At 41.2% G+C, this 21,065-nt stretch overlaps 1 protein-coding gene across 20 annotated transcripts in view; it reads left to right on the forward strand.

Annotated features, from left to right (window-relative positions):
- Window positions 1-21,065, forward strand: part of TLE4 (TLE family member 4, transcriptional corepressor) — a 148,808-nt gene that overhangs the window by 111,432 nt on the left and 16,311 nt on the right. For all 20 annotated transcript variants that reach the window (XM_084988418.1, XM_005660175.4, XM_084988411.1 and 17 more), the window contains 6 exons: window positions 14,920-15,039; window positions 15,920-15,973; window positions 16,472-16,624; window positions 17,850-17,982; window positions 18,929-19,122; window positions 20,134-20,210. In XM_084988418.1, coding sequence (XP_084844544.1) covers window positions 18,949-19,122; window positions 20,134-20,210 — 251 coding nt within the window. In that variant the 5' untranslated portion in view covers window positions 14,920-15,039; window positions 15,920-15,973; window positions 16,472-16,624; window positions 17,850-17,982; window positions 18,929-18,948. The remainder of the gene's footprint in view (window positions 1-14,919; window positions 15,040-15,919; window positions 15,974-16,471; window positions 16,625-17,849; window positions 17,983-18,928; window positions 19,123-20,133; window positions 20,211-21,065) is intronic.

Here is a 21,065-nt window from a genome sequence, read left to right on the forward strand (position 1 = left end):
AGGATGGCCAATTATCTCATAATGCCCACTTTATTGAGATTATTGTTTTAATTATGGCACTCAAAATACATCACTTTGTCAGCATTGTAGAGCTGTGCATGGGAACACCACATTCAGGCGCTCAGAGAGCATCTAGCTGCATCTAGTGACGTGGGCATGGTTTTTCTGTCTCCCAACTCCAAACTATGATTTTGAAACACATGGGGTTTTTTTGTTTGTTTGTCTTACCAGTTAAATGTGGTTCTTCCTGGGGAGAAGAGCCAGAAGGAGATAAAGTCTAGGCTGCTGTCACTGCTTCTAAGTATTTAATTGTGCTCTCTGAAAGGGCTGGAGGTGACTTGGCAGTAATAGGTAGGCAGTTCTAGTTGATTAGGAGCTTTAATCGACAGGAGTCACAGGTCCCTTGGTTAACTGCATATACCATGGGTCTCAACTTTAGAATTACCTGGGGGCTTTTAAAATTGCCTAGGAGTTCCCATCGTGGTGCAGTGGTTAACGAATCCGACTAGGAACCATGAGGTTGCGGGTTCGGTCCCTGGCCTTGCTTAGTGGGTTAACGATCCGGCATTGCCGTGAGCTGTGGTGTAGGTTGCAGACGCGGCTTAGATTCAGCGTTGCTGTGGCTCTGGTGTAGGCTGGTGGCTACAGCTCCGATTCATCCCCTAGCCTGGGAACCTCCGTGTGCCACGGGAGCGGCACAAGAAATAGCAAAAAGACAAAATAAATAAATAAATAAAATTGCCTAGGCCCACCTCTGCTCTGATGGCACCCCACTTCCTTGCTGGGGTGGAGCCCAGGTGGGGCTTTTTTAAAGCTCCACAGGGGATTCTGACACTGGGGCTTGCAGCCAGAGTTGAGAACCACTGCTCAGCCCTTGATTTGGTTGTTCCCTGTTGCTTGTCTCATCCTAGCTCTTAACATCATCCCAGAGAAAGGACACCTTGGCAGTGGGGGGAGGTTCTTTGTTGCCCCATGCCTTATTCTCCATTTTCTCCCAGACCTAGCCTGGCCTCCTCTTATGCCTGAAAAGTCCTCAGTGCTATCGCCTCCTTCCCAAGCAGTGCCTCGCTTACCTCTCCTGAATTAATTCTGGGCAGCTAAATCTCACCCTTTCTGAAACAGTCCCGGTGCTCTTAGAATCTGGTTTTCTTTTGATCACAGAAGTGGATCTTACCTTCTTCCTTCCAGGTTTCTTTGAGTAAGAATCAGCATTTATTTTTTTAGCATGGATCTTAAATACCTGGTCTACTGCCTTGTAGGGATTTAATTTGGGATGCTGAGATGAGTGGTTTCTAACACATATACACACACCCCACCCCCGTTCTGTGATAAGCCTGGAGGGTACTGCTTACATGCACCATGCAGTCCCATGAGCCCTGAAGATTAGGAGTGGTCTCCTCAAATACCTAAGACTCATGCCTTTCTTCTTCTCTTAGAAACCTAGGTCAGATTGCGGATGCCTAAAGATGACATCAGTATGCTGACAAACTTAATTCCATTTTAATTATATATATGTATGTGTGTGTGTGTGTGTGTGTATATATATATTTAATTTTATATATACACACACATACCTGTACCTGCATGCACATATACTTATGTGTGCCCCCCCTACATACATACATATATGTTAATAAGTTGGTAAGACATTGGGTTAGACCTCTACACCTCTCCCAAATCCATCCCCCTTTTACCTTTTCTAGCATCCTCTCCAGTCTGAGCCATTAGCATCTCCCCTGGACCACTGTTTATTTAACCTTCAGAGCTCTGTTACCTGGTAGACCCACTTAAGTCCATGCTAACAGTGCTAGTAAAGCAGGGATACCAAAAATGATGAGAGCTCAGCTTTAATGATCCAACTTAGAATTTTGCTATTTTAAATTCAGCATTTGTGTTAGGTTTATATTGTACACTTCATATTTGTTTTCTTTTTTAATTACCAGCGGTGGAAGTAGGCAATGTAACCTTTTCTGCTGGTAAGTGCTTCTAAAAGCCTTACCTCTGACTCTGGCCCTTCTCTAACATAACTTTTCAGAGATCTCTTTAGAACGTGTGTGCCATCTCATTACTTCCCTTCAGTGACACTTAGGATGAAATGCAGACTTCACCAGGGCCTACTGGGCCCTGCACAGCCCGGCCCCTCTCTCTCCTAGTATTGTCCTTTCATGTGCTCTCTTCACGGCAGGCACCCAACCGTTCTGTCCCTCCAGCATCACTGTAAGCTTTCCCTCTCTGCAGGCCTGTGCATGTTTTCTTCCCTCGGTTGTCTGCAACAGTCTTCTCCTGGCTCTTCACATGGTCGGCTCCACCTTTTGCTTCCCATGTCAGCCGGAATGCTGTCACTTTGAAGAGGCTGTCCCTGATCACCCATCATTAACCTCAGTCATAACATCTGGTTTAGCTCCTTTGTAGCACATTGCCATTTACACTTACATTATTGATTTCTTATTTATGTCTTAATAATAACTTAATTCACTTTATGTCTTCTTACTTAGAAAGAAGGCTCTCTGAGGATAGGTCCTCTTCCATCCTTTCTGTTGTATACCAAGTCACTGTCTTAGGGCCCAGCAGAGCACCTGGCACCTAGTTGGTACTCAGGTCAGTAGATGATGGTATTCTCTTATTAACAAGGGGGATACATGCTATATTCCCACACCCCATTAGTCCTGACACCTCACTCACTTTAGAGTCATTTGTGAGGTTCCAGTGAAGCTGGGGTTGCAGGTGTAGTCTTCACTCTTGTTACTGTAAATCAAGGTCATGCTCTTAGAAGGTATGTTTGATGTGAATTCTACATATAAGGAAAAATAAGACACCAAGTCACAAAGGCAGGTAGGTACCCAGCCTATAGAATATGCTGTCTGAAATATTTGAGTCTGGACAGATAGGGTGGCTTTTCCCCAGAATCTGAGACCTGAGGAGCTACCTATGAGCCTCTTGCAAAGGAAGGCAAGAGGAGACTTGCCCAGATCGGGTTGCTGACAGAGGCTTGGTCTTTGCCCTCTAGAGCAGATTCCAGAAATAAACATGAGAGAAAGGGCAGTTGATTTGCCACTTCTAGTTAGCTCATGCAATCTTCATTACTATCCTGTGGAACAGATACCCTTATCTCCATTTTAGAGGTATGAAAATTGAGGCCTGGCAGGGTTAAAGCACTGGAATCACACAACTCTTGTGTGTGGAACTGAGACTTGAAACCAGAGCACTCTCACTCTACAGTCTGTGATTATTCCATTCCACCTGCTTCACTCCAGACTCCACTGCAGTGCAAAACTGTACCTTATTCCCTTTGTGACCTGGCATCTAGAACAGTGAACACAGAGTAGCCATTCAGCTAAAGTTGTACAATTGGGACGGTGTCACAACTCCAGGCTCCGCTTGAGAAGTCTTTTGTTACTCTTCCAGTAGAGGAGTAAAGCCTCCTTTTTCCATCCACTAGGTGATATTGAAAGCACTTCTGTAGAGGCACCCTCAGCCCCCAATGATCAGGCAGGCTCTGTCAAGCCTGCTGATGGCCTTTCTGCCCCACTCTACATTCCCAGTGGAAGGAAGTCCATAGCCGTGTGTTTTAGCAAACTTTCTGAGTGGCTCAGCGGCCTGAGCTGTGACCTTTGGTTGCTTTCCCTGCTCCAGGATGCTTTCTTGTACATACTAGCTTGTGCGATCTTGTGTATATAGATTCCTGTGCCCTGAATACATACAAACCAAAAGACCAGCAAGAAGATGGAGTGCTGGCTGTTAGCAGAGGGCTATCCTGGAATGGGCTTTGTGTGCTTGTGTGAGCACATGTGAAGAGAGGCAGACAGAGAGGAGGCACACCACACTCAGCTACACTTGGAGTTATTTTTATCTTCATTCATTCGTTGAGCAAAAACTTTTCTGGACTGTCCTTCTGTTACAAAGTGCAAGGTTCCTTCAGGTCATGTTTAGTATTAAACAGCAAAACTGAGCCTAGGGTTCTTCCTTTTTAATACAATAGTGATCGATAGACTGGGATTCCCCTCATTTCTCAGGGTGGCGCGAGAGAGTATTTTCCCTCCCATCTTGAGTGTGCTGCTATTACCGTACCATTTAGCTCAATGCCAAATTGCAGTTGACTCCCTTAGGTTCTGTTTACCCAAGTAGCGCTGTAGTGATTAAATGTCACCGGGTACATCGAGTATACAAAAGTAATTAACCTAAAAGGACATGTTAGAATAAGGGTCAACAACCTCCTTAGCCTTTGGTGCTACAGGGAAGACAGTATGACAGAGATTCTCCTGGCCGGGTGGGGCTGGAGGTGGGGAGAGGAAGGAACAGGAGGGGGGAAAGGTCAGCAGGAGCAGCAGAGCAGCACTCATAGTTGTCAGAGGTGGCAAGAGACAGAGCTCGGAGACCTTTTCTATAGTTCCCTTGTAATTTAGCTCTCTGACCTCTGATCCTTTGAGAGGGCTGGAGGTGGGCTTAGACATGATTCCCTTAACATCTTGGCTTCCTTTAGTGGAGTGCTGCTTCCTGGTTAGCCCTGAGTGATCTTGGCACAAGCTTGGTGAATCAACCCAAACTTCCAATGTTTTACATAACCGGTCAACCCTTGCATCTTTAGATCTAGTTGTCAAATGTAACCCGCTGCTTGAAATCAATTGTTTGAACCAATTTGAAATTGTCTAAGTATCTGTGTCACATCTGTTTTCATTCCTCAGTATGCTAAAGTCAGTTTCTTAACCTGATTAATGTTAATGCTTTATGTTGCTTTATGTACTAAACATTTACATAAAACTCTATAGTCATCTATGACTTAAAAATCAACCCATGTAAAGCTCTTTTTAAAAAAAATATTATATCTGTCTGCCCTATATTTGGTTTTTTCTTTCATCACCTGTGTGTGGTGACTTATGGGAGTACTGAGAATTTTTTTGCTTTACCACAACCTCCTTGGGAGATGAGCATTTCAAGGAGATCCCTGGGGATCACTGTTTTTTTTGAGTGGCCACAGAAAGAACTGCTGATGCCTGCATTTTTCACGTATTGAGTCTGTCAGGCAGGGTTCATTTAGATCCTGCCTTTTCGGTGGTCAGACTTTAGTAAGATTTGTTTCTCCCTGGCTGCAGACAGCTGATGAGTACATGATGAGAGAGGAGGAAGAGGGGAACCAGTTGAAAAATGTCTCCCTTAGGCTGAAGATTTATCTCTTTTAGAATAAGAAAAATAGGTGGGCTTGATACATTTATGTAACAACAGATATTTCTTGAGTGCCCACCCAAGGTCAAAGTTGGTGCTGACTTTGAGAGAGGGAGCCTGTACCCTTCATGGGTTGGGAAACAAAACAAGGAAAAGACATCATCTTGGAACATACCTCTGCCTGGCACTATTGTGACTTTTGTTTCAGCTTTTTTTTTGCTCTCCTTCCTCTTACTGTCTTTTCAGCATAGTCCTAAAATTTGTCTTATCACTACATCATTTTCCAAGTTAGCACTTTTGAAAGCTGCCTCCCTCCTTTGGATGTGCCTACTGCATGCACTTACATTCACCCTTACCCACCCCTCCCAGGCTCTTCTTCTGACTGTGTCAGTTATTATATTGAGTGCTGAAAATACAAAGAAATAAAACTCAAGAGTATATGTATGCCCTTTAGGAATGTATAATCTCTACTCTCAAGATAATGAAAATAATATGAGAACAAGTAGGGCATATTGACACATGAGCAGAGTTTGGTATTCTTGTGTTATCAGCCTTAATTGAGGTGGCAAACCAGGCATGATCCCTGTCTTTTTGGAACTTCTAGTCAAGTAGAAGAGAAAAGAAAATAATCAAAGTAATGTCCATGATACAAATGCTAGGAAGGAAGTGAATGAGATTTAGATATTTCCAGGAGGCATCTCATTGGATAACATCACCAAGACCTTTCTGAGAAGGTGGCTCAGAGGCTAGGGAAGGGAGTTCTTGGCAGAAGCCTACACTAGGGGAGTATGGAGTATCCAGCACTCTGAGAATGAGACTTTCAGCTGGATTGGAGAAGATAGACAGCAGTCAGATCAGGCTTGGACTTCTATAAACTGCTAAATGCTTATATTAATTGGTGCTGATTCCCATTGTGACTTCAAGGAGTTTTAGACCTGTGTCATCTAATATGGTAGCCAAAAGCCACATGTGGTTATTGAACACCAGAAGTGTGGCCAGCCCAAATTGAGATGTGCTATAAGTGTAAAGTACACAGCAGATTTTAAAGACCTTTTTAGTACTTAAAGTAAAATGTTTCATTAATAATGTTGATAATATTTTTGTCAGTTCCATCCTAAAATACGACTCACTTTTATATTTAATGAAGGATGTTAAGACCAGATTAGCTGAGTGATCACTGAAAACACTTTTGCCCTTTTGAGGTGATGCAAAGAAGACCTAAAGTTTTGAGTTTCCTATTAGCAGCCTTAAAACTGTTAGGGAGTCTACCTTTAAATTGATGCACTGTTGTTTCCTTCTCTGAGTTACCCTTTGGTGTTGTAGAAGATGTTTTTGCATATGTAATACATTTGAATATATACTAGGCTCTGTGGAGTTAACATTCTTTGGAAGAAAAAAAAAGTTTAGCCTTTCAAATAGATTAAGATGGTTTACTGGAAAAAAAATAGCAACATGAAAAGATTTTCTTTTCCAATAAATTTTAATAGTTACTAAAATGAGCATTCTGGTCCATTAAGATACAGCTTGCCAAGTCTTAGAGTTGAGTCACTTTTTTCTCTGAGCACCTACCCTACTTCAGCTTCTTTCTAAGCATCTGTTAGAAGTGTGTTGATATTTTGATTAAAGAATGAGTCTAAAGCCAATTCACCTTTCCAGAAAACATAGGAAGGAAAATTTGCGAGCCACCCCGCCTCCCATTTGTTTTTAGGGCAATCAGACTCAGGTACATCGTATTTGTTAGTAAGACTTAGTAGCATTGACTATAAAATGTTAGGGGAATGGATGATTGATGATATATTTTATAGGTACTATGTAATCTCAGAAGAAGGTGGCAAATGCATGTGTGTAATTTACATAATGTCTGCATATAAGAGTTAAAGAATCTATAAATGAGGGGAAGGAATTCTTGGTGGAGGACAAATGCACACGAATGTTAGGTTTTGCAAACTTTAAGGAGGTTCATTGGATTAAAGGGCACCAAATGGCTTTGGGTTGACTAGACAATTTAAAAGATGTAAAAGTTACTTCTGTGCAGTGTTTGTGTGCACTTGGCAATTTTTATTACATTTTCTGGGTGACTGTTATTACTATGCCATCTCTAATAATCAGGAGTGAGATTACTTGATTAATTCAGCCTGTACTTTGAGTTCTCCATCTGTGGTGATGGGATGTACTTGTCCCCATGACCCCAGTTGCTTCCATATGTGGCCCACAGTTTGGACCACACAAGACAGTGGTTGTCAAGAGAGGGAAGCCAAGGTGCCTGAATACAAATCAAACCTTTATATTTGGTATCAAAGCATCCTGTTCTAGCAGCTTAGCATGCCAGCTAAAGTAGCTGTATTTAATTAAATTTCTGGGGTGGAGCCAATAGCTTTATTCCAGGAAAAGGAAATAACAGTCAAGAAACCCCAAGAGGACATTAAGATAATGTTCTAATCTAAAATCAATTTTATTGATACCTTATAAATTATTATGGCATTTTATCCTGACCAAGTAATGCATAACGCTGAAGCCTCGGAAACAAAACATGCTTTGAATGACTAAGTATTGCAATGCTGTGTGTTCTGCTGCATGAAGGAAAATAATATGTAGGACTTTGGTGTATTCTGAATATTTACTGGAGGGCAAGGGGTATTTCATACTCTGGGGGTATTCAGGAGATACTTGTTGAAAGAGTCTATAAATGGACTAAGATTATGTGGTGGTTTCCACAGTAGCCAAAGAGATATCTAGCTCTTAATGATGCTACAGACTCCTTCACGACCTGCACTGTCTCTAATCCTCATAGCTACCTTCTAAGGAAGCACTCTCTTACCTTGTTTATTGGAGACATGGAAGCTTGGAGAAGTTCATTGACTTGTCCAAGGTCACACAGCAGTCTGGTCTGGAACCCACAGCTGTTTGACTCGAGTACCCATAGCAGGACCACTGTGGATACTGCCTCTTTCTTAATCATTCCTTGGGTTTGATAGAATTTTGATTACCTGCCAAAGAGATTTATCTTGAACAGAGTTTTTCTTACCAGGAGAGAAGCAGAAAGACAAAGACAATAGACCATTTTAAAGAACATGTTGTTCACAAAATGTTATGGAAGGTGAAACATCTATTAAGAAACTCATTACTTTATATGGAGATTATATTAAATCTTGTTTTAACAAGGGCAGGTCTTCAGACAGTCCCAGTCGTTTTTGAAGGTGAATTTTGATTTATGTAAATTTGGAAAAAGCAAGTTCTGTGAGGGTTATATACATATTGTGTTTTTAATGACTTCCTTAATCAAGCAGGTTATATTAAAAAAAAAAAAAGGCTTACTGTAATGAGCAGTAAACTGACAACCAGTGACTGGCTCAGAGCCCTACAATATTCAGGCTTTTCACCACCAGCATGCTATAAATTTTAAGCTAATTTACATACATTTGCATGTGTTATGAGCCAGTATGTAAGACATGTGCATTTTGACCAAATAATTTTCATTTCAAAGTTTTTATACTTAATTTTTCCCAATTGAGGATTATTTCTCTATCTTTCCTGGTTATTTCCTTATAAAATGAGATAATAAATGTTAAAATGTTTTGTTAAAAAGAGCTCTGTGAACAGGAATATAAACATCTTGTGTAATACGGTACAGAAAATCTCAATCAAAAGTTCTCCAGAATATGGTGCTGTTAGTTTGGTACAGAAGTTAGCTCAGGGTTACCTTTCCTTCATAACTTGTTGAAAGTGTTTTGTAACTGTAAAGTACTCTGGGAACTAGTGACTGTAATTGAGTCTGGGTGGCTCTTCCTAAAGGCCCTTCTGCTTGGAAGGAGTGGGCTGAGCTCCTGCTGATCTGTAGCAGTACCTTGGCCTTTCTGTATTCAAGAAAGTCGCCGATACTCAGTTCACTTCTAGACTCAGTCTTTTGCAGAGGAAATGATGATTGAGGACTTTGGTTATGACATCAATAAAGAGTCTACAAGGCTATTGGGCCTGCCTTTCCATCTTCCCACCCCTAAACAAACTCCCCCTGAATAGTCCCTCACCCTCATTAATCCCTGTACTGAAAGAACTACCATTAAGAGTAGCAATATATTTCTGTTATAAACTGGGCTAGTTTTGAGAGTAAAGAGACCTGGACAACAGGTGTAAAGTGGGGACACTCCAGGACTTCAGGCACCCTGGCCTGATTTTCATGGTGCCCTCCGCCCTGTCATTATCCTCTTTATCTGTTTGAAAACGGACTTACCCTTTGGTGCCAAGTAGATGGGGTGTCTGAAGGCCATAGCTAATGAGCAAACAAACCATAATGAATGAGTTTTAGAGTTCTTGATCATGGTTGTCCATGCTCTTTAGCATATTCTTGTTGGAATTTGTAAGTGAGCAGGGACATCTGAGCACTGTACCTATGCCAGTGGAAAGCAGAATTAGCTTGATGACTTGAAATCAGATGAGAAAGTCCAGTGTAGAGGTAGTGTTTACAGTTCTGCCCTGCAACATTGAACCAAAACCTTATTCTAACTGTTGAAAGAAGATGTGTTTTAGTTAATGGCAGCTTGTTTGAACCCCATCTTTATGGACCATTTGCATATCTACACTGAGGGGCAGTGCTACCCTAATGCCTAGAATAGTTCTTATGTGAAGTTAAAACAGAACATCCACACTTGCTCATAGTAAATGGCCTTCAGCCTACAGTCACAGTGCTTACCTGCTGTTGCTGGGGTGCTCAGTGATTTGCCTGGGACTGTGCGTTATACTTTATGTGGTTCTTTCCCTTGGCCCTCAGAGCAGCTCAATTGAGGGCATGGGTGGGGTGCTGTTGACAACATACTACAAACTGAGACTGAGCAACATCCCCAAGGCTACAGGGCTATTAAGTAGAAGACTTTTAATCCTAGCAGTGACTCCAGAGAGATGCTCTTGCCTGCTAGTAAAATCTGTGCTACCTTTTATTATAATTAGCTAATTATAACAACACTACCTCTTTGGGGGTGGGGGAGTACTTTATAGAACTCTTTCTCATACATGGTCATCTTTGATCCTGAGGTGGCAGAGGAGTCTCAGTGAAGGGGTGGGGCCATCCCTTTAGATTGCTGGAGGGCTTTGGTTATGGCCTCAGTAGAAGGTTTTATGGGGCTTTAAGCCTGTCTTCTTTGTCCTCCTCACCCCCACCACCATAAACAAACTCCTCCTGAACATTCCTTACCCAAACTAATTCCTGTACTGAATGAACTACAATTAGAGAGGCAGTTTTGCAACTGACTTAATTAACAACCTTAGTAAAGTCCAGGTTAGATTTCAAACTAGGATCTAGAATTTTTCTCATTTTGAGATAACGTGATTATTAATGTTAGCAATAACTTGACTTCAAAGCTTATGTTTTATTACCAAAGCACTTAGGATTTCCATATAATAAGAGTAATAATTTTTCTCTGTTTTCCTCTTTTTCTTTCATTAGACATCTAGCTTTTTTTTTTTCCCCAATATCCCAATATGTGTTCACTTTCTAAAAATACAGAACTTTTTGTTTTTTTAATTCTAGGTTATTTATTTTTGAGAGATTTTTAACAGCCATTCGCATTTAAGGTTATACTGCCCTCTCCAGACCAGCCACTGCTTTGTGGGGGTTTTTGTTGTTGTTTGTTTTGTCTTTTTACGGCCGCACTCACAGCAGATGGAGGTTCCCAGGCTAGGAGTCGAATCAGAACTGTAGCTGCTGCCTGCGCCACAGCAACCCAGGATCCGAGCTACATCTGGGACCTACACCACAGCTCACAGCAATGCCAGATCCTTAACCCACTAAGTGAGGGCCAGGAATCAAACCTGTATCCTCATGGATGCTAGTCAGATTCATTTCCGCTGAGCCACAGTAGGAACTCCCAGCCACTGCTTTGTGATTGTGACTCTGCAATGATAAGTTTGCTGGTATATTTGTGTGATCAAACTGTAGCGATAAAGATGTATGCTAATGTTTCCAAGTTTGTGGACTTATGAAGAGTGATAATGTAGTTCCAGTAAGTTTCTTATGTAATAAGTTAGGAAAATATCTAACTTAGCTAAGATAGGAGGGTGTTCCCACTGTGATGCAGTGGGTTAAGGATTTGGCATTGCTGCAGCTGCAGCATAGGTCCCAGCTGTGGCTTGGATTCACTTCCTGGTCTGGGAACTTCCATATGCTGTGGGTGCAGCCAAAAAATAAAATAATAATACAATAAAATAGCAGTAAGGGAATAAAAATTAGCTCTTCTTGAAAAAGCATGTCTTTATCAGTATTTCTTTAATTCCTCTTGTTCACATGTCTAGCAAAGATCTAAACAGCCTTCCAGTGGCAGAATGGTGGACTTGTAAGATTCATGATGAGAGTCCATGCCAAGTCCAATTTGATTCTAGAGCAATTGTGTCATTAGAACATTGCTGATTGCTCCAGTGCCTATTGTGCAGCTTAACCTTTAAATGCTAGTGATAATTAACTACCCAATCATTCTATCATGAAATTCCAACATGTAACTCTGTTCTACATTAAAATTTATAACTAAAATAATGTCCCCAGTGCCTGAAACAGCCAGTTAAAAAACAAACAAAAAAACCTATTTGTACATGTGTGCCAATAAATCAGCGTTACCATTTAGTATTTTTAAGCAAGTATTTTGTTGTCATTTAAAAATCAGTTTTTCCTTTTTGACAGAGTGGAAATAATGTTCAGTTTAGAGTATCAGAGTCAAAAGACTCAGTTAATCATACACATGTACCCTCAGTTTTTCTTCTTTTTATGAAGTATCAAGTTAGGATGGAGGCATGTAGAAGAAAGAGAGCAGTCAGGTCAAGAAGGGGCAGAGCTGCCATATTGCCAGATCCAAGGGGCACCATACCTCAGATCTTACTCCAATGAAGGGTTTCCTGTGGATCTATTGGGCCAAGAGCCCTCTGAAAAAGAACGTGTCACATGAATTTTGGATTAAGATTGGGGAGTGCAGAGGGATTGTTCCGTCACTATGTTCATAACAATTTCTGGACAGTTCTATGCCACCCACTGTGCTGGGTGCCCCTCCCCCCAGTAACTCACAGCCTGGAGGGGGAAGTGTCCCTTTAAACAAATACCTATAAATTGAGAGTGCTTCTCTCATCAAAACAAAGAGAAATGATTAATTCTGCCTGACACTGTCCGAGGGAGCTTTGAATAGTGACACTAGAGGTGGCTCTTAAGAATGATGAGAAAAATAAGATAATGAGGAAAAGAAATTCTCGAAAGCCAGGAAGGAAGACTCCCAGTGCATTGAAAACTGGGAATCAACAAGCTCAAAGGTCTGAGCTGAGGCCAGGCCCTGGATTGGGTCAGGGAATGAAGCACTTTGGAAAACAGCTCTTGTCTGAAGTTTAAGGAAAAGTGAGAACCTCTGTTTGGGAAATGAATCCCAGAAATGTGGAGGGATAGCCTGGAGAGGGGAGAAGCTAGATACAGGGTTTTGGCATTAAATGTGGTAGTTCACCCATGATGTTTGTGTGCATGGTGTCAATAGAATAATGGTCATAATGACCTAATTTCATTTGGTCATGGTAGGAAAGCAAAGCAGAAACACTGAACGAAGTTTTATGGCATAAAGATTGGAACTCAGTGGACAGATTTGAAAGCCAAGAAGCAATCAATCCATGTTTAAAAATCATTTGGGTTCTAATGCTTTGCTTCAGTCTTTAGCCTTGATGAATAATACCTGCCACCTCTTCTGCCACCAAGCATAGGAGTGAAGGTTTGAGTAGGGATAGTTAACGGGGTTTGGTGCATACATTTAGAATAATCATATGAAAACTTGAGAGGGAGTGATGTAGGAAGGAAGGGTCTAGAGCTCTCGAGCCCCCAGCAATGGGAACCCACTCACTGGTCCTTCTCATTTTCTTCCTCCTCCTAACTCCTACCCTGCACCCCTACCTGCCTTTGGAGCTAATGGTGGAGTTGCCATCACCACTGCTGACCACTAGGGGGTGATCTTTTGGTAGCTATGCTGACCCGGGGGTGAAAAAAGCCTATTGGTTTTCCTCTAACAAAAGTTTAGTCACAAAAGAGAATGTGACATTATGGTTCAGTGGAAGTAAAACAGAATATAGAGCCAAAAGTTCTGGATATCACACCGTCTCCCATAATTAAAAGGCTCTTGTAAATATTGTGCATCTTTAAGAATGTTAATTGTTGCTCACAGACTAAGATAAAGAAAAAAGTACAAGGAGTAAATTTTATATGAGATGAATAAAGTTATAAATGAGGAAGAGCTTTACTGAACCGTCTTCTAAATTGATTTAGATGTCAGGCAAAGATTTGAGTGGTGATTCTTTGTTCTTCCTAGAACTTTTTTTTCAAGTTTTCTTTCCTCTGCCTTCCAAGACCAGCCCTTTCCCGACTGGGTTAATTTAGGGCTTAGGAGTCCTGCACTGGTGCTCTCCTGAGGAACTTGGCTCCTCAGGCCTTTGCAATTCACCCTCAGCAGATCAGCCCTGCTCCCTCTCTTGCACCTCACCTTTATTTAGAGCTTATCTTTGGTCATTTTGGGACTGAGTCACTAGCCACTTCTTAAAGTTAGTTCCAGTTTTTATTAGTACTTTCTTTACTTCTTCATCCATGGTTTTGTTTTTGTTTTTCTTGTTTTGTTTTGTTTTTGTCTTTTTTTTGCTATTTCTTGGGCCACTCCCGTGGCATATGGAGGTTCCCAGGCTAGGGGTTGAATCAGAGCTGCAGCCACCGGCCTATGCCAGAGCCGCAGCAACGCTGGATCCGAGCCGCAACCTCATGGTTCCTAGTCAGATTTGTTAACCACTGCGCCACGACAGGAACTCCCATCCATGGTTTTAAGCTGTCCTATCATGTAAAAGTGTGCAGTAACCACCTGGTCTTGATGGCAGGCTCATTCTTTGTGCTTCAGTTTCTGTCACTGGTGTTGGTTTTCTGTGTGTGGTACTCCTCCAGTTGAGAGCTCTTTGGAAGAGCAGACAGATGACAGAAGTGGCCTGAGCCTATAAGATTACCTTTCCCCTGTGATCCCAAGAGGGAAGGACCATCTTTCGCCATTCCCCTGTCGTAATGGGGTACCTGGCTTTCCAGAGATTAAAAAAGAACAGGGTCATGGAAACTCCAGGAATCAGAGAATAAAGCTTATTTTTGGAAGTATGGTTTTGTTGTTATTGTTGTATTACCTGCTACTCTCTACCTCTCAAGCCCTTAGCTGTGCAACCAAGCAGAATTCTGTAAATATGACCTTTGTGTCACGATCACCGTATTTATGTGCTCAAGTCCCCAAAGAATACCTCTCCTCTTATTTTCATTGAAGAATTAGTAATTATCTCTCAAGCTGGACTCTGATTTGTTCAGTTTCCCTGTAGAGGCTTAAAGTACTGGCTTCCCAGCAGCCAGCAAATTTGGCGGTGTGAGGGAGCCTGCCTTTTCTTCCTCCTCTTTCTCTGATAGCTGCTTCCTTTCTTGGTAAAATATAAACTTCTTCTTAAGACCAGACCTTCTCTGCCTTTTGCATTTAACCTCTTCCTTGCCTCCCATTTTGTTCCCCTGCTCCCTCTGATCCGTCTTTACTTCTTAGTCTTTTCTCTCCACCCTTTTTTTTTTCTCCTTGCTTTTCTCTCAGTAGCTCTGTTCTCTCCTTCCTTTTACCTCCTCCTTTCTCTCTCCTCTCATAGCAGTGTGTACTAAACAACAAAAAGGAAATAAAGTTTCAAGATTTAAAAAATGACATTGTTAAATGGCCTATCATCTCTCAATCCCACTTTCCTTTCTAATTGCAGAGCTCTTCAGTATCCCCATCGGCCAGTTTCCGAGGTGCTGAGAAGCACAGAAACTCCACCGACTACTCCTCTGATAGCAAAAAGCAGAAAACTGAAGAAAAGGAAATTGCAGCTCGTTATGTAGGTTTACTCACCTTTGCTTGGGAGGAGGCAGTTTACCTGGCTTTTTAATCAGCAGCCTTTTCACTTTCTTACTAGTGAGTGTATGTGAGCCAGAAAACAGTACTTTTTTGTCTGGCAACTTATGGAAGACTTGGGTGTTCCATAGTGTTTTTATAGATGTATTTGCTTCTGTGATCAGCCTAGGATTAAGGAAAAATGTGAAACTCATAGAAAACCTGTTAATATGTGTAGATGACCTCGTGTGCTGAGGAATATAGCAAGTTTTGTGGAATATAATTTAGACATCCAAATGTGGCCCTAGCATGGTTTGAAGCTCACTTTCCTTCAGCGACTGGTTCTTCAGGTCACACAGTGAAGGGAGCAAGCTGGATGGGCCTCACCGATAATGAAGGCAAGCTGACCCTGCTCCTCTTCCTATGGTGGTACCCTGCAAGGTCTCAAAAAAGAAAAGGAAAAAACAAAAAGAAAAAAACCTGAGAATTTGAATTTTCATGTGAAACCTCCCAATTTTAAAATTGTGGCTACTTACCCATTTTTAAAAAACACTGACCGAACAAGTCCACCCATCTGTAGGCTGGATTATGTAGTGTGGGCGTGCCATTTTGCACTTGTCACAGTGGAGTAACAAGCCATGAGCTGCAGTTTTTGAAACTGTAAGATGGAATCGCACTGTTACCTGCCTCATAACATCATTGTGAGGGTTAAAGAACATTGTAGAGCATTTAGCACTCTATAGTGCAGTTCATTTTTATAACGTGAGGATTAGTCTGGACTTATCTAGGGTAAATCTGGCTGCTTTTTTTCCTTCTTTTTTTTTTTTTTTTCTTTTTTTTTTTGCGCTGGGGGAAGAGATAATGCTTCTCAATTGTCAATGCAGGACAGCGATGGTGAGAAGAGTGATGACAACTTGGTGGTTGACGTTTCCAATGAGGTATGTTTGTGGCTCATTTAACTTCCTGCTCTTACTCAGTTACCACAATGACCAGTGTCCCAACAATTAGTATCTGTGGTGTTGCCTTAATTTCTAAAGACACCCACATTTTACTTACCTGAAAAATTTATGTTTTTCTGATCCTTTTTTTATTGCTATTATTTTCTTTGAAGTGCACGTGTGTTTTGTTACCACCATGAATGCACACCAGATGTCTGTGGTCAGCCTGCAGGTCTCATTGACAAGTGACCTGCAGATTTGTAGAGTTTTGATTTTTGCTTCTGTTTTGAATAAATACTACAAATATTGTGGGTTTTTTCATGGACTTCAGTACTGAATATTTTCTTCAGGAGTTTGATGAGTCTTAAGATCTAATCAATCCAGAACATTTTTCACTCTTAAGCTATTGAAGACTTTTGGCTAGAAACGTCCACACCAAGTACTCTGACATTGTGGTTGCACCATGCTGCTTTTAACGCCCTTGTCGTTCTCTTGTAGGATCCGTCGTCCCCTCGAGGGAGCCCAGCACATTCCCCAAGAGAGAATGGCCTAGACAAGACACGCTTGCTCAAGAAGGATGCTCCAGTCAGCCCGGCCTCGATCGCATCCTCCAGTAGTACTCCTTCCTCCAAATCAAAAGAGCTCAGCCTTGTAAGCAGCTTACTACCATCTTTCTTAGCGTTATTTCCAGGTGGTTAGGTTTAATTATTCTTAAAATTTCTTCCTTTCCACATTTTTCCATAGGACTTTTCTTTCCAAATACATGCATATGTTCAGTATTAAAGTTTAATTGACAAAAGTACTTCTAGGACAGAATGGGTGCACAGACTTGTTGGTGATGGATGTTTGTTTTGTTAGTCTTTTTTGCAATGATAGAGGAGGGACGTGGGGAAATTGAGTGAGACATGTCTCAGCGAAGATGAAGAAATGCACACTGGGGCTACAGAGATGGTTTTGTCACCTGTGGTTTATGGTAAATTTAGTTTGGGGCTTGGATGTGATTTTGTTGCTAGCTTTGTTTGAATTACCAAGCTATATATATGACTGCAATGATTTTCCTTTCCTATCTAAAAAGTAATCTGTCATTTGTGTAAAAGTCTACCTTGTCTCACACCACAAATCACAAATGCAAAAATGAAACTGCTTGCAAGTCAAGATAATCTCCCCATACCCTCTTCTACTGCGGCTGTGTAGTTAATTGCATTTTTATGTGGTGTGTCTTCCTTTTTCCTCACCAGTTATTTCCTTGTAACATAGCATTAAAAGAGAAAAAAGGCAAATTCAGTTTTCAGATAACCTTTTGAATTCACAACTGAAGGAAAGAAAATTCCTCAGATTGTCTGGAGATTTAAAGGATGTCTGACGTAGGGCTATATTAAGTTTTTTTCTGTTTTCTCTTGGCCTTCCGGCCCTCTTGTAATGGCAGCTCTTCTGTGCTGATCTCTGATGATTCAGGCTTGAATATTTTTTAATGGGACCTGTTAATAATCAGGGAGCCTTTTGTGTCAAGAACAATCCATCAGGAACCCAACTCAAACCACTCAGTCTTAAAGCAACTAGCATGTGGCCAATCATATCAGGACATCATGATTTGTCACCCTCTGCCTGACTCAGACCAGTTTCCTGGAAATGGTCTGCTCTACCCCACATTCAGCTTCGATTTATGACCTCCTAAACATTGGTTTTGTGGTCTCAGGGAAACTTTTTGTTTCTTTGTTAGTAACTCTTGTTAACTGATGAAAATAAAGGCCCATGCTGAAGAATCTTTTCCATTCCTTTTTTTCCTTTCCTTTTTTTTAACCTTTTTAAATGTTTTAACATAATTGTTAAAATTGTGTTCTAATTACCAGTGTATTTCCATTACATCTCTTGTTAGAATGAAAAGTCTACTACTCCTGTGTCAAAGTCCAATACCCCTACTCCACGAACCGATGCACCCACCCCAGGCAGTAATTCCACTCCCGGATTGAGGCCTGTTCCCGGAAAACCACCAGGAGTCGACCCCTTGGGTTAGTAAGAAACAAGTTTCTCTACATATTTATGCTTCTTGTTTTTAAAGAAACTAAAGTAATTTAAAGAGTGTGATGCATTAAGAGTACTAATGACCAGCATTGGGTGGCTGTTATTTAATTGGGGTCAAGCACCTGGCACTTAACCATGTCTGGCAAATACAGTCGGTGTTCAGTAAAATACGAGAATGTGTGAACCTTGGTATAGGCTTGAATGACTTTCGAAAATATTAGAATATGCTTATTCGGAGTTCCCATTGTGTGTCTCATTGGAAATAAACCCAGCTAGTATCTATGAGGGTGTGGGTCCAATCCCTGGCAGTGGGTTAAGGATCAGGTGTTGCCATGAGCTGTGGTATAGGTCATTCAGCCCCTAGCCTGAGAACTTCCATATGCTGCGGGTGCGGCCTTAAAAAGCAAAAATAAATAAAAATGTAAATACATCTCATTTGATATCATATGATACCACTTATATGTGGAATTTAAAAACAACGCAAGTGAACATGTCAATGAAACAAAAGCAGACACACAAATAGAGAGAAGAGACTTTGGTGCCAAGAGGGGCAGGTGGCAGGTGGGAGATTGGAAGTTTGGGATTAGCAGATGCAAAACTACTACATATAGAGTGGGTAAACCACAAGGACCTACTTTGTAACACAGGGAACTATGTTCAGTATCCTGCAATAATGGAAGTGAATATGAAAAGGAATGTATGTGTATATATCTGTATCTATATATGTAACTGAGGCAACAGAAATTACCACAGCATTATAAAACAGCTATACGTCAATAAAAAATTTTTAGTAAATGAAATAATGCTTATTTGAATTATGGGTCCTATTTTTTTTAAAACATATGTAAGAATGTCTTACTTCTGATTTCATTATACTTGATCTTTGTTTCCTGTGTCCTTGGTTTCTCTCCTCCCTTCTGCTTTGGTTTGTAGCCTCAAGCCTAAGGACCCCCATGGCAGTACCTTGTCCATATCCAACCCCTTTTGGAATTGTGCCCCACGCCGGGATGAATGGGGAGCTGACCAGCCCTGGAGCTGCCTATGCGGGGCTACACAACATCTCCCCGCAAATGAGCGCAGCTGCTGCAGCTGCAGCTGCAGCTGCTGCCTATGGCCGATCCCCCGTGGTACGTTGGTGAGCTTTTACAGAATAAAAGTGTTTCAGAACTCAGAGAATTGGTATCCATATTTTTTATGGTAGCTTATATAATTTGAGGTACTTATAAAGGAACCTGCACATATTTGTAAATTAAATTATGTGTAATTATGTTGTGAGACTCATTTTCTTTTGTATGGTGAGGGGATTTCTTTTTTATTTTATATTCTTTTCTAAAAAGTATGGGGAATTCCCATTGTGGCTCAGTGGTAATGAACCTGACTAGTATCCATGAGGATGTGTATTCGATCCCTGGACTTGCTCAGTGGGTTAAGGATCCACTGTTGTCATGAGCTGTGGTTTAGGTTGCAGATGTGGCTCGGATCCTGCATCCCTGTGGCTGTGGCCAGCAGCTGCAGCTGTAATTTGACCTTTAGCCTAGGAACTTTCATATGCCGCAGGTGTGGCCCTAAAAAAAAGCTAAATAAATAAATAATGTGTTAAATCGACAAAAGTAGAGAAATAATGTAGTGAACCCTTCCCTTTCATCATGAGCTTCAATAATAATACCAGTTTTTTCATGTGTGTTCCACCCCAAGTATGTCACCATTAAATCATAAACATCCTAACACAACATTGTGAATCAGCTGTACTTCAATAAATGGTTTTCTTTCTGCTTTTGGCTTCCCTGCAGCATATGGAGTTCCTGGGCCAGGGATCAGATCTGAGCTGTAGTTGTGACCTATGCTGCAGCTGCAGGTACAGCTGTAGCAACACTGGATCTTGTAATCGACTGTGCCAGGCCAGAGATTGAACCTGCGTCCTGGTGCTGCAGAGATGCCGCTGATCCTGTTGCACCACAGTAGGAACTCCAATAAAATATATTTTTTAAAAAATCATAAATATCCTATCATTCCATCAGTAAATAAATATATATTTCTCTAATTGCATCTATTCTACTAGGATTTGAAAAGATTTTGAGTAGGATGAAATGAGTTAATGTGACTGTTGATTTTATTGTTTTGCTTGGGAAAATCTTTAGGTTGGATTTGATCCACACCATCACATGCGTGTGCCTGCGATACCTCCAAACCTGACAGGCATTCCCGGAGGAAAACCGTGAGTACCTTCCGGTGTGCCTCACACTTACTCTGCATCTGGGCCCACACAGGCCCTCTAGACTCTGAGTGCTACTGGATAGTGTTGGCAAGTGCCTGTGGCTTGCGGATGTCTTTATTTGTTTATTTCGCAAAGTATTTTTTATTTTCTCTTAGCACAAGGAAAGAGGTAATGAGGTGAGGTTTTGTATTTTCAATTTAAAATCTCCAGCTTCTAATATGGAAATTCAAATTGCCGAGGCATTCCAGCAGTCAGGTCTTCTTTCTTACTGATTTCAAGGCAGTTCATTTGTTGCCTTGAAAAAAAAATGTCTTCTTATGTTCAAACCTGGATGCTCAAAATTTGAGCATGTTAGGAAAAGACATGCCAAACTTCAAAGGCTGAAAAGAAAGAAGTGTGGTCTTACACTTGAATGTGTTTCTGGAATAGATGGCTTGCTTAGTTGTTCTTATCCTGTGAGCTGAGTATTTGGAGCCTCTGTATTCATAGTTCCCTCGAGCTATAAAGGCAAAATACTCATATCAGTTGTTCCAGCCTCTTGTGTGTTGTAATCTCTCACCATGTCATTCCACATCTTTCATTTCAATCTGGTATACCTTTTTATTACTTCCTATGCACAATTCTCTTCCCTCTTTGGCTTCATCTTCCCAATCGGTGCTCACAATTTATGTTTGTGCAGTGGGCAAATGAATGAATGACTAAAGATAGATATATGCTATTCACATCTTTCTCTGACCACTCTTTGTTTATTTATTCACTGCTTTACACTCAGTTGTCAAAGTGTTGTTTCCTGTGTGTCTTCTTTTTTCCCCATATTGCTGGCCCCACAGTGTTAATCATGCCTGACCTTGACCC

The sequence above is a fragment of the Sus scrofa genome, chromosome 1, assembly GCF_054392235.1.
Source record: "Sus scrofa isolate SSC_HxYL_T2T_F1_AM1 chromosome 1, Sscrofa_HxYL_maternal_Yorkshire_Landrace_v2.0, whole genome shotgun sequence".
NCBI lineage: Eukaryota > Metazoa > Chordata > Mammalia > Artiodactyla > Suidae > Sus > Sus scrofa.